Genomic DNA, 13,165 nt, shown 5'->3' on the forward strand with positions numbered 1-13,165 from the left:
TGTGTCAATGTGATTGTGCCGTACATAGTTGATAGTTGCTACACTAAAAATGGGCATCAATTTTGTCTGATAAAACATCTTTATTTTAAGATCTACAAAAAGTAAACATTCTTATTAAAAAATTCATTACAAAGTTGTTTTAATCATATGAATTATCTAAACAAAAATCTAATTATAAATCAACATGTGAGATTGAAAATAAATGATAAAGATTCCTAATCATAATAATGCAAATTTCATCTTCAATATTTTCAGCATTTGTAATTAACACTTTATTTCAAATAAATCATTTGTAAACCCTTAACAGATTTTAAACTTTGCAAAAAATAATGTATGCTACATATTGGTTCTAAATCTAAACATAGCTGAGGTGTATTTTAATTCTATCTAAGGCTATACTATTTTAGGTTTTTGGAAGAATGTTTTCCTGGCTGGTGAAATTAAAACCTGGTGAATCTGAACTTAACTCTGAAAATTCTGCTGCATCTGAACAACGTGAAAGTGATCGAGAAGAAGACGGTTTTCTTTTGGTTGGTGAAACGGCTAGTGAAAAAGCAACCGTTTTTGCTTACAAGGAGTGTACTGTCAATCAGCCGTCAGCATATTCACAGGTAAAAACATATATACATATATATTATTATGAGTTCAACATTATTACTTTTAATATAATAGAACTAAACATTTTGTTACATTGTTTTGAAAGTATTTGAAAAGGTTTTATTCTGCTGAGACCTAAATATGTTATATAATTGAGAAATTACAAGAAAAAACAAGCAACAATTAGTGTAAGAGTTCTTAATTCAGAATAGTAAATTTATCGCATATTCTAATAGTAGCCGATCTATTGTCTAGTGGATGTCGCACACTGCTGTACAGTTTTGACTCTGAGGAAATGATGAGGTTTTTTTGTTTTTTTTCGGATTGAATTTGTTAACATATAAATAGTAAAAAAGAATGAGCCTTCATTTTACTGAACGAAATAAACTGACCCATTGTTAATACAAATTAGTAGAAACAGGCCTGTAATGATTTTTGAATTGAAAGCTTGTTCTTTGGGTCCTCATAACATAAGCAAGAGGAGAAAGAAAGGCAACTTCATTTTAAAGTGTTACTCTTTTATGCCTATACCCAACCTTCAAGATGCCATTAACTACAAATAACGATTATATTACATGATTATCCAACCTTTAAGATGCCATTAACTACAAATAACAAATAATGATTATATTACATGATTACATAACTTCAAATGCAATTAACTACAAATAACAAATAATGATTATATTACACGATTACCCAACCTTTAAGATGCCATTAACTACAAATAATGATTATATTACACGATTACCCAACCTTCACGATGTAATTAACTACAAATAACAAATAGGTATTATATGACACGATACCCAACCTTCAAGATGCAATTAACTACAAATAACAAATAACGATTATATTACACGATTACCCAACCTTCAAGATGCCATTAACTACAAATAACGGTTATATTACACGATTACCCAACCTTCACGATACAATTAACTGCAAATAACAAATTACGATTATGTTACACGATTACCTAACCTTCCAGATGCAATTAACTACGAGTAACAAATAACGATTATATTACACGATTACCCAACCTTCAAAATGCCATTAACTACAAATAACGATTATATAACACGATTACCCAAACTTCAAGATGAAAATAACTAAAAATAACAAATAACGATTATATAACACAATTACCCAACCTTCACGATGCAATTAACTTCAAATAACAAATAACGATTGTTACCCAACCTTCAAGATGCAATTAACTGTAAATAACAATTAATAATTATATTACACGATTACCCAACCTTAAAGATGCAGTTAACTACAAATAACAAATAACGATTATATTACACGATTACCCAACCTTCAAGATGCAATTAACTACAAATAACAAATAACGATTATATTACACGATTACCCAACCTTCAACATGCAATTAACTACAAATAACAAATAACGATTTTATTACACGATTACCCAAACTTCAATATGCCATTGACTACAAATAACAAATAACGATTATATTACACGATTACCCAACATTCAAGATGCCATTAACTACAAATAACGATTATATTACACCATTACCCAACCTGCAAGATGCCATTAACTACAAATAACGATTATATTACACAATTACCCAACATTCAAGATGCCATTAACTACAAATAACAAATAACGATTTTACTACACGATTACCCAAACTTCAATAGGCCATTGACTACAAATAACAAATAACGATTATATTACACGATTACCCAACATTCAAGATGCCATTAACTACAAATAACGATTATATTACACCATTACCCAACCTGCAAGATGCCATTAACTACAAATAACGATTATATTACACAATTACCCAACATTCAAGATGCCATTAACTACAAATAACAAATAACGATTTTATTACACGATTACCCAAACTTCAATATGCCATTGACTACAAATAACAAATAACAATTATATTACATGATTACCCAACCTTCAAGCTGCAATTGATTTCAAATAATAGATAACGATTATGTTACATGATTACCCAACCTTCAAGATACAATTAACTACAAATAACGATTGTTTTACACCATTATCCAACCTTCAAGATGCAATTAACTTCAAATAAACAATAACGATTATGTAAAACGATTACACAACCTTCAAGATGCAATTAACTACAAGTAACAAATAACAATTATATTACACGATTACCCAACCTTCAAGATGCAATTAACTACAAATCTATAATATATAAAAATGTAATTCTTGGTTTGTTACAAGTGAATAAAAACATATTTCTACGTTACCAATTTTTTTGAAATTTTCAGACAACCCATCTTTAGAGTTGAGGGATTTTTTTATGTTATTAAAATAAATTAACCTCGCGAATTATTAAAATATTAAATAAAATAAATATATTTTTTTAACCGTTAGTGTGAACCTGCTTTGAAGATGAAACTGAACTTCTGGTTCGATTCATTTCACAGCCACGAATTGACGGAAAAGAAGTAGATTTCATTTTCTGTTTACTCGATAAGTAAAAAAAAAGAAAAAAAACATAATTCATTTGTTTATCTTTCAAATTTTTTAATTTACACGTTTTTTCTTTATTATATAAAGCCAAAAAAAAAGGTTTGTCGCTTGCTTTTTGAGTTTTTTTTTTGTTTTTCGATATAAAATTGGTTGGTAAATATACAGTTTTTTTTTTTTGGTGCTAATGTAAAGAGTGGTCCGCGCTATTTTTTAAATCGTATTTCCAGGTTTAATTAAAGTTTTATTATATGTTTTTTTATTCAATTGTAAGATTAAAATACACCCTCCCCTCCCCATGTTAAGAATGGCTTTTTAAATATTAACATTATTATTACAACACGGATCACTTTCTGCATGAGTACTGTACATTCACCTAACAATTTAATAAACAAAACATGGTACTTATGCAGAGAAAGTACCATAATAATATAATAATAGAATAATAACGTTATTTAGAAAGCCATTCTTAACATGGGGAGGACGTTTTGTTACTATTCTATACTTTCACCTAACAATTTAATAAACAAAAGATGGTACTTATGCAGAGAAGGTACCGTGCTGAAATAACACTATTAAGAAAGCCATTCTTAACATGGGAAAGGGAGAGTGTTCTGTAACTATTTTATATTTTCACCTAACAATTTAATAAACAAAAGATAGTACTTATGCAGAGAAGTTAGCGTGCTGAAATTATACCGTTATTTAGAAAGCTATTCTTAACATGGGGAGGGAGTTTTGCATCTATTCTATACTTTCACCTAACAATTTAATAAACAAAAATAGATAGTACGTATGCATAGAAAATACCGTGCTGAAATAATGTTATTTAGAAAGACATTCTTAACATGGGGATGGTATTTTGTAACTATTCTGTCCTTTCACCTAACAATTTAAAAACAAAACATGGTACTTATGCAGAGAAGCTACCCCGCTGAAATAATGACGTTATTATTTAGAAAGCCATTCTTAACATGGGGATAGGAGTGTTTTGTAACTATTCTGGACTTTCACCTAACAATGTAATAAACAAAAGTTAAACTTAAGCAGACAAGGAACAGTACTGAATCATTAACATTATTTAGAAAGCCATTCTTAACATGAGGAGGGAGGATGTTTTCTAACTATTCTGTACTTTCGGTGCTGATGCAGAGAGTGATCTGCGCTATTTTTTAAATCGCATTTCCACGTTTAATTAAAGTTTTATGATATGTTTTTTATTCAATTGTAAGGTTAAAGTACAGAATAGGTACAAAACCTCCTCCCCATGTTAAGAATGGCTTTTTAAATAATAACGTTATTGAAGTATAACAACATTAACAATGCATAATGAATAAAAATACACAAGACAAAATAACATTATAGATAGATCGGCAGACGGTACGTCTCGTAGGGAAAGATCGTCTCCCGGTCCTTTTATTTACTAAAGAAAAAGATTTCAAGACTGTCGCGCCCTCTAGTGGTAGTTCATTGAAGTGCAAGGGAGATAATCCGTAGTTCATTGAAGTGCAAGGGAGATAATCCTGTCCAATATATTATATCCCTTCAATCTTACTCTGGATCACGAACATAGTCTTCAAATTTTTTTGGTGGTCTCCGAATACGCCCTGACTTGCGAGAGAGTGGTGATGCCGATTTTTCTACCACTGCTGGAGTCTCTGCAACCTCTTCCATATGCCTGCTCTCAGGTATTAAACTTTCCTCAGGACTGTCGGGTGTGCTGGAAACTTCAGGTGTGCCGAAACTCTCAAGATTCTTTGCAGCATTATCTGCTTGTATCTCAGGCGTAAGTTCCACTGCTACTGGTGATGAGAGTTTCACAAGCTGGTCCACATGCCTCCTTACTAGCCCTCTACCGGTTTCCACTTCAAAATTCACTGCTCCCAACTGTCTGGTAATGGTACCTTCAATCCATCGCTGAGTAGATCCATAGTTACACACAAGCACAGGATCGGCTACTTTAAATTCACGGAGCGGCACCATTACCTTGCTCCCCCTTTCCATTTTATTTTTTACATCCATAGCCTTGTACGTGTCTGGCTTTGCCAAATGAAACGCTGTTCGTAACTGCCGTTTGAACATCAGCTCGGCAGGAGAAACCCCAGTTGATGAGTTTGGAGTTATCCTATAAGTGAATAAAAATCGGTTCACCTTGGTTTCAAGTGTTGCCTTGCCGTCTGTATTCATCCTTTTAAGCACTTCCTTGAAGGTGCGTACACTGCGTTCTGCTAGCCCATTCGAGGAAGGATGGTAAGGAGCTGTGAAAATGTGCCGAATTCCATTAGCATTCATGAATGCTTTGAATTCTTCACTTGTAAAACAGGGACCGTTGTCGCTCACAATTAATACCGGTAGTCCATGAGTTGCGAAGATCCCTCTCAATTTTTCAATTGTGGTCATAGCAGAAGATGATTTTGTAATGCAAACTTCAGTCCACTTTGAATGAGCATCCACTACTATCAAAAACATGTGCCCCAAAAATGGACCCGCATAATCTAAGTGGACTCTCTCCCATGGTGAACTTGGATATTCCCAGCAATGAATGGGAGCCTTGCCGGGGTTGCTTTGATAATGTATGCAGGTTCCACAAGCTTTACCGGCTCTCTCAATATCTGCATCAAGATTTGGCCACCACACATAGCTGCGAGCAAGGGCCTTCATTCGCACGATCCCTATGTGTGTCTGATGTAATTGCTGCAACACTTTTGTTCTGAGTATAGCCGGAATTACTACTCTACTCCCCCATAATACGATACCATCTTCACATGTCAACTCTGTCCGTTTGTTGAAGTAGGGCTTCATTGCCGTGTCTGGAATACACCTACTCCAGCCATTCAGGATGTATTCGTACACCCGACTCAAAGTAGGGTCTCTTCTTGTCTCCAATCTTACTGCCGCCACAGTCACTGGAGCATCAACCAAGTTCATCATGTGTATCCTGTTAGAATTAGGTGTGACATCTTGCTCCTGCACACTGATTGGAAGACGACTGAGGCAATCTGCATTTCCATTAAGGGACCCGGCACGATGCTCCAACCTGTAATTATAGGCAGCCAGAAATATGGCCCAGCGTTGAACTCTGGCAGCAGCAAGAGAAGGGATCGGCTTGTTTTCAGCAAACAACCCCAATAACGGTTTGTGGTCAGTGAACAACGTAAAATTATTCCCATACAGATATTGGTGCAACTTTTTTACCGCAAAGACTAGGGCCAGCCCCTCCTTCTCAATGTGCGCATAATTCCGTTCTGCCTCAGACAGCGTTCGTGATACGTAGCATACTGGTTTCTCCCTTCCATCTTCCATTTTGTGAGCTATTACAGCTCCCAGTCCATAGGGAGAAGCATCTACTTGCACCAGAATCGGTCTAGATGGATCAAAATGAGTTAAAAGAGGTGCAGAACACAGCATTTTCTTTGTTTCTTCAAAAGCCCTGGTTTGTTCAGCACCCCATACCCAGGGAGCACCCTTCCTCATTAAGTTGTGAAGCGGTTCAAGTATAGTTGATAAGTTTGGCAAATGACTATGATAATAGTTAAGTGCCCCTAGGTAGGCTCTTAATTCTGTGATGTTTTGCGGTCGAGGTGCCTGTCATGGCGGCTACTTTGTCTGGAAGAGGCGCTATGCCTTCCTTACTAATTCTGAAACCCAGATATGTCACTTCAGGAAGGAGAAACTTGCACTTACTTCTCTTTAATTTTAATCCGGCCTTATCTAGAGCAGAAAATACACTGTATAAATTCTTCAGATGACTACTGTCATCACTACCTGAAACCAGGATGTCATCCACACGCACCTTGCAAAAAGGAATGTTCTTCAATCTTTTGTCCATCTCCCTTTGAAAAATCCCTGTAGCACTGTGTACCCCAAATTGTAGTCTGGTGGGCTGGTATAATCCTTGGTGAGTGTTTACTGCTAGCAGTTCCTGGGTTTCTGCATCCAATTCCAGCTGCTGATAGGCATGGCTCAAGTCGAGCTTGCTAAATTTTTGACCCCCGTTCAAAGTAGCAAATATATCTTCTGTCCGAGGAAGAGGGTAATAGTCACATGGTGATGCCCGGTTTACTGTTTGTTTGTAATCTCCACAGATCCGGATGCCTTCATTATTATTTTTGGCAACCGGTACAATGGGGGCAGCCCACCTAGAGTATTCCACTCTTTTGTAAATTCCCTGGTTTTCCAGGCGATCTAGCTCCTTTTCCACATCTGCTTTTATGGCATAAAGTACTAGTCTTGCCCGATAAAATTTGGGACTCACCGTTTTATCAATGGGTATTTTGACCTTAAAATCCTTTAAACACCCCATTTCTTCACTGAACAGCGAATCAAATTCTTTTAAAAGCCTTTCCAACCTCGAAGGGGAATCTTCCTGGTATAAAGGAAACATGCTTCTCCAATCCAGCTTTACCTTATTCAACCAGTTGCGGCCAAGAAGTGTCGGTATATTACCGTTCACCACCAGCAAAGGTAGTCGATGCTTTAACCCTTCCTGGATTACTTCCACGTCTGTGGTCCCATGTGGTTTCCCTAATTCACCAGTGTACATTCTCAACTTGACATGGCTTTCCTTTAGATCACTAACTTGGCCAATTTTATTGAATTTTTCTAGGCTCATTACTGTGCATGCAGCTCCAGTGTCCACTTCCATGACCACTTTCTCTTGATTAATTAGCAGTTCCACTAATACTGGTGGTGTCCGCAAGTTAGCAACTGTGTGCAAGTCTAGCCTTTCCATATTTATTTCCATTTCTTCACAACAATTTTCCTCCACATTGTTCACCATCCTGCTTTCCTTACCTCGTTTTTCGGAGTTAGGAGGCCTGCTCTCTTCTTGCCCACACTTCCGACGAGTATGCCCTATTCGCCTGCATTTAAAACATTCCTTGTTTTTAAACTGGCACTTGTCCGCTTGGTGGCCAGTGCTTCCACAATGATAACACTCTCGTTTTAATGGTAACCTGTGTACGGACGTTTCACTTCCACTCGTCTGTGCTCCCAATATCAACTTGGAATATTTCCTTGCCGATTCCATAGACACTGCTATTTCAATGGCCTTGTGCAAAGTTAGCATTCTTTCGCCTAGCAAGCGCTCCTGTATCTTCTCATCTTTCACTCCCACAACCAAACGATCACGTATGTGTTCATTTACTTTTTCTTCAAAGTTGCAGTGTTCCGACATTTTTCTCAGTGTGGCCCCATATTCACCAATGGACACCTTCTTGTTTGTCTCTCATGTTGAATAAGAAACGTTAATGTATCTCGTTGGGGGCCGGCCTGATGTGCCTCTCCATCAGAATACATAGTTCTTCAAATGTTTTCTGCTCTGGCCTGTTTCCGGCTAAACCCCTGAGAATAGCATAATTTTAATCCCCAATAACCGACAAAAATATAGCACGTTTCTTACCTTCATTCAACACATCATTGGCAGTAAAAAAAAACTTTACTCTCTCAATATAGTGCGACCATTCTTCTTCCGCACTATTCCATTCTCTAATAGTGCCTAATAAAGCCATTTTTATCCGCTACTCGGCAACTTTTCCTCATTCGATTTGTTGTGGGTGTTCGCTTTTAATTTTAAATTGTCTTGTTACTCCTCCGCATTATTCGTTCTTTGTCGCCAATTGAAGTATAACAACATTAACAATGCATAATGAATAAAAATGCACAAGACAAAATAACATTATAGATAGATCGGCAGACGGTACGTCTCGTAGGGAAAGATCGTCTCCCGGTCCTTTTATTTACTAAAGAAAAAGATTTCAAGACTGTCGCGCCCTCTAGTGAAGTACAAGGGAGATAATCCGTAGTTCATTGAAGTGCAAGGGAGATAATCCTGTCCAATATATTACAGTTATTATTTCAGCAAGTATCACTCTCTGCATGAATACCGATTAACGTTTTGTTCTTTGCTTTTTTTACCATATTTTTTTGTTTTGTTTTTCAAGAAAACCTGTTTTTAACAAAGATTGAAAGTGCACGTTTTTTGTTTTTTTTTTACAGAAGTTGTTTCTATATAAGAAAATATGAATGCTTTTAAAGAAATTGGGTACTCGTGCACTTATTGATCCATGCAGAAATAATAACGTTATTATTTAAAAAGCCATTATTAACATTGGGAGAAGAGGGTGTTTTGTACCTATTCTGTACTTACAATTGAATGAAAAAAAACGGTAAATTTTTAGATTAGGTCCACCTCCACAATTTTCTTTTAAATGACGACTTTTGTAGGTTTTCGACTATGCTGAATACGGAAATCGCATTGAAATTTTGCAGAAATAAGTAGTTATCGAGATATTAAAAATTTGTATAATGCATTGTGATCTCTGGCAGCCATCTTTTTTACACGCTTGCGCGCGTTATAAACAAATCTATGCGCCGCCAAAGAATACAATGCATAAAACAACTATCTATATCTCGATAACTACTTATTTCTGCAAAATTTCAATGCGATTTCTGTATTCAGCATATTCGGAAAACTTTAAAAGTCGTCATTTAAAAGAAAATTGTGGAGGTGGACCTAATCTAAAAAAAATACTAAAAAAACATAAAACTTTAATTAAGCTTGGAAATACGATTTAAAAAAATAGTGCAGATCAGTAAGTGCAGTAGAACCCATTAATCGACTCACGTGACCTTATTAACCAATATTATCAAAGGCAAGATATGTTACTTTATTACCGAAATGGATAATTTTTTTTTTGTTTTTTTAATGCAAAATTTTTATTGGGCTCAAAAAACACAGTGTTTACTGTTATATTTGAAAATTACAAATGGCGGCAAACTGTGTTAACACATTAGGTTTGGGAAAATGAGTTAAAACTGAAAAAAAAACTATACAAAATACTGTTAAAAACCACTGAATACATGTCTGCCTATGTCACAGTAACATATATTGAGTGAGTTCCTGACAGTATTTTGTATAGTTTTTTTTAGTTTTAACTCCTTTTCCCAAAGTTAATGTGTTCAACAGTCTGCCGCCATTTGTATTTTTCAAATATACAGATAAACACTACATTTTTTCAAACCGATTAAACATTTTACACTAAACAAAAACACTAAAATCTTATCCAGTTAGGTAGAAAAGTAACTTATCTTGCCTTTGATAACATTTATTTGTTATATTTATTTTTCAACAACTTTTTCGTTTCTATGTTTAGTAATACAAACCCGTTTTATTTACTATAACATTTAGTCAGCTCGAAGAACAGTGTTTATCAGTGTATTTGAAAAATACAAACAGTGATGGACACTGTTGATGATGTTAAGTTTGAGAAAATGATTTAAAACTAAAAAACTATACAAAATACTATCAGAAACCCACCGAATATGTCAGCCTATGTCACAATAACATATAATCAGTATTATTTTTATTAGACTTTTCCATTACACGAAATTAAGCCACAGCAACGCGTGGCAGGGTACAGCTAGTAATAAATAACGCTTATATTACACGATTAACCAACCTTAAAGATGCAATTAACTACAAATAACGCTTATATTACACGATTACCAAACCTTAAAGATGCAATTAACTACAAATAACGCTTATATTACACGATTACCAAACCTTAAAGTTGCAATTAACTACAAATAACAAACAACGATTATGTTACACGATTACCAAACCATCAAGATGCAATTAACTATAAATTAAAAATGACGATTATATTACACGATTACCCAACCTTAAGATGCAATTAATTACAAGTAACAAATAACGATTATATTACACAATTACCCAACCTTCAAGATGCCATTAACTAAAAATAACGATTATATTACACGATTACCCAACCTTCAAGATGCATTTAACTACAAATAACGCTTATATTACACGATTACCAAACCTTAAAGATGACATTAACTACAAATAACGCTTATATTACACGATTACCAAACCTTAAAGATGCAATTACCAACAAATAACAAACAACGATTATGTTACACGATTACCCAACCTTCAAGATGCAATTCATTACAAGTAACACATAACGATTATATTACACGATTACCCAACCTTCAAGATGCAATTAACTACAAATAACGATTACATTACACGATTACACAACATTCAAGATGCAATTAACTACAAATAACAAATAACGATTATGTTACACGATTACCAAACCTTCAAGATGCAATTAATTATACATTGAACATAACGATCATATTACACGATTACCCAACCTTATAGATGCAATTAATTACAAGTAACAAATAACGCTTATATTACACAATTACCCAACCTTCAAGATGCCATTAACTACAAATAACGATTATATTACACGATTACCCAACCTTCAAGATGCAATTAACTATAAATAACAAACAACGATTATATTACACGATTACCCAACCTTCAAGATGCAATTTATTACAAGTAACACATAACGATTATATTACACGATTACCCAACCTTCAAGATGCAATTAACTACAAATAACGATTATATTACACGATTACGCAACGTTCAAGATGCAATTAACTACAAATAACAAATAACGATTATGTTACACGATTACCAAACCTTCAAGATGCAATTAACTAAAAATAATGATTATATTACACGATTACTCAACCTTAAAGATGCAATTAATTACAAGTAACAAATAACGATTATATTACACAATTACCAAACCTTCAAGATGCCATTAACTACACATAACATATATATTACATCATTACCCAACCTTCAAAATGCAATTTACTTAACATAACAAATAACAATTATATTGCACAATTACCCAACCTTCACGATGCAATTAAATTCAAATAACTAATAACGATTATGTTACACAACCTTCCAGATGCAATTAACTACAAATAACAAATAACGATTATATTACACGATTACACAACCTTCAAGATGCAAATAGCTGAAAATAACAATTAACAATTATATTACACAATTACCAAATCTTCAAGATGCTATTAACTACAAAAAATGATTATAATACACAATTACACAACCTTCAAGATGCAATTTCCTACAAATAATACATAATGATTATATTACATGATTACCTAACTTCAAATGCTATTAACTACAAACACCAAATAACGATTATATTACACGATTATCCAACCTTCAAGATGCAATTAATTTCAAATAATAGATAACGATTATGTTACATGATTACCAAACCTTCAAGAGGCAATTAACTACAAATAACAAATAAGGTTTCTATTACACCATTACCCAACCTGCAAGATGCCATTAACTACAAATAACGATTATATTACACGATTACCCAACCTTCAAGATGCAATTAACTACAAATAACAAACAACGATTATGTTACACGATTACCCAACCGTCAAGATGCAATTCACTATAAATTACGAATAACGATTACATTACAGGATTACCCAAGCTTCAAGATGCAATTAATTACAAGTAACAAATAACGATTATATTACACGATTACCCAACCTTCAAGATGCAATTAACTATAAATTACACATTACGGTTATATTACACGATTACCAAACCTTCCAGATGCCATTAGCTACTAGTAAGAAATAACGATTATATTACACGATTACCAAACCTTCAAGGTGCAATTAACTACAAATAACGATTATATTACACGATTACCCAACCTTCAAATGCAATTAACTACAAATAACAAATAACGATTATATTACACAATTACCCAACCTTCAAGATGCCATTAACTACCAATAATGATTATATTACTCGATTACCAAACCTTCAAGATGCAATTAACTACAAATAACAAATAACGATTATACTACACGATTACCCAGTCTTTTTGATGCCATTACCTACAAATAACGATTATATTACACGATTACCCAACCTTAAAGATGCAATTAACTACAAATAAATAATAACAATTATATTACACGATTACCCAACCTTCAAGATGCAATTAACTACTAATAACAAATAACGGTTATATTGCACGATTACCCAACCTTTAAAACGCAATTAACTACTAATAACAAATAACAATTATATTACACGATTACCCAACCTTCCGGATTAAATTAACTACTAATAACAAATAACTATTATATTACATGATTACCCAACCTTCCAGATGCAATTAACTACAAATAA

General features: G+C 34.0%; 1 protein-coding gene across 1 annotated transcript in view; it reads left to right on the forward strand.

The window, feature by feature from the left end:
- LOC145247357 (uncharacterized) overlaps positions 1–13,165 on the forward strand; it is a 173,614-nt gene that overhangs the window by 134,115 nt on the left and 26,334 nt on the right. Inside the window, exon 4 of the mRNA XM_080109036.1 lies at positions 408–611. Coding sequence (XP_079965162.1) covers positions 408–611 — 204 coding nt within the window. The remainder of the gene's footprint in view (positions 1–407; positions 612–13,165) is intronic.

The sequence above is a fragment of the Euprymna scolopes genome, chromosome 25, assembly GCF_053919585.1.
Source record: "Euprymna scolopes isolate OS-2025 chromosome 25, ASM5391958v1, whole genome shotgun sequence".
NCBI classification, from domain to species: Eukaryota; Metazoa; Mollusca; class Cephalopoda; order Sepiida; family Sepiolidae; genus Euprymna; species Euprymna scolopes.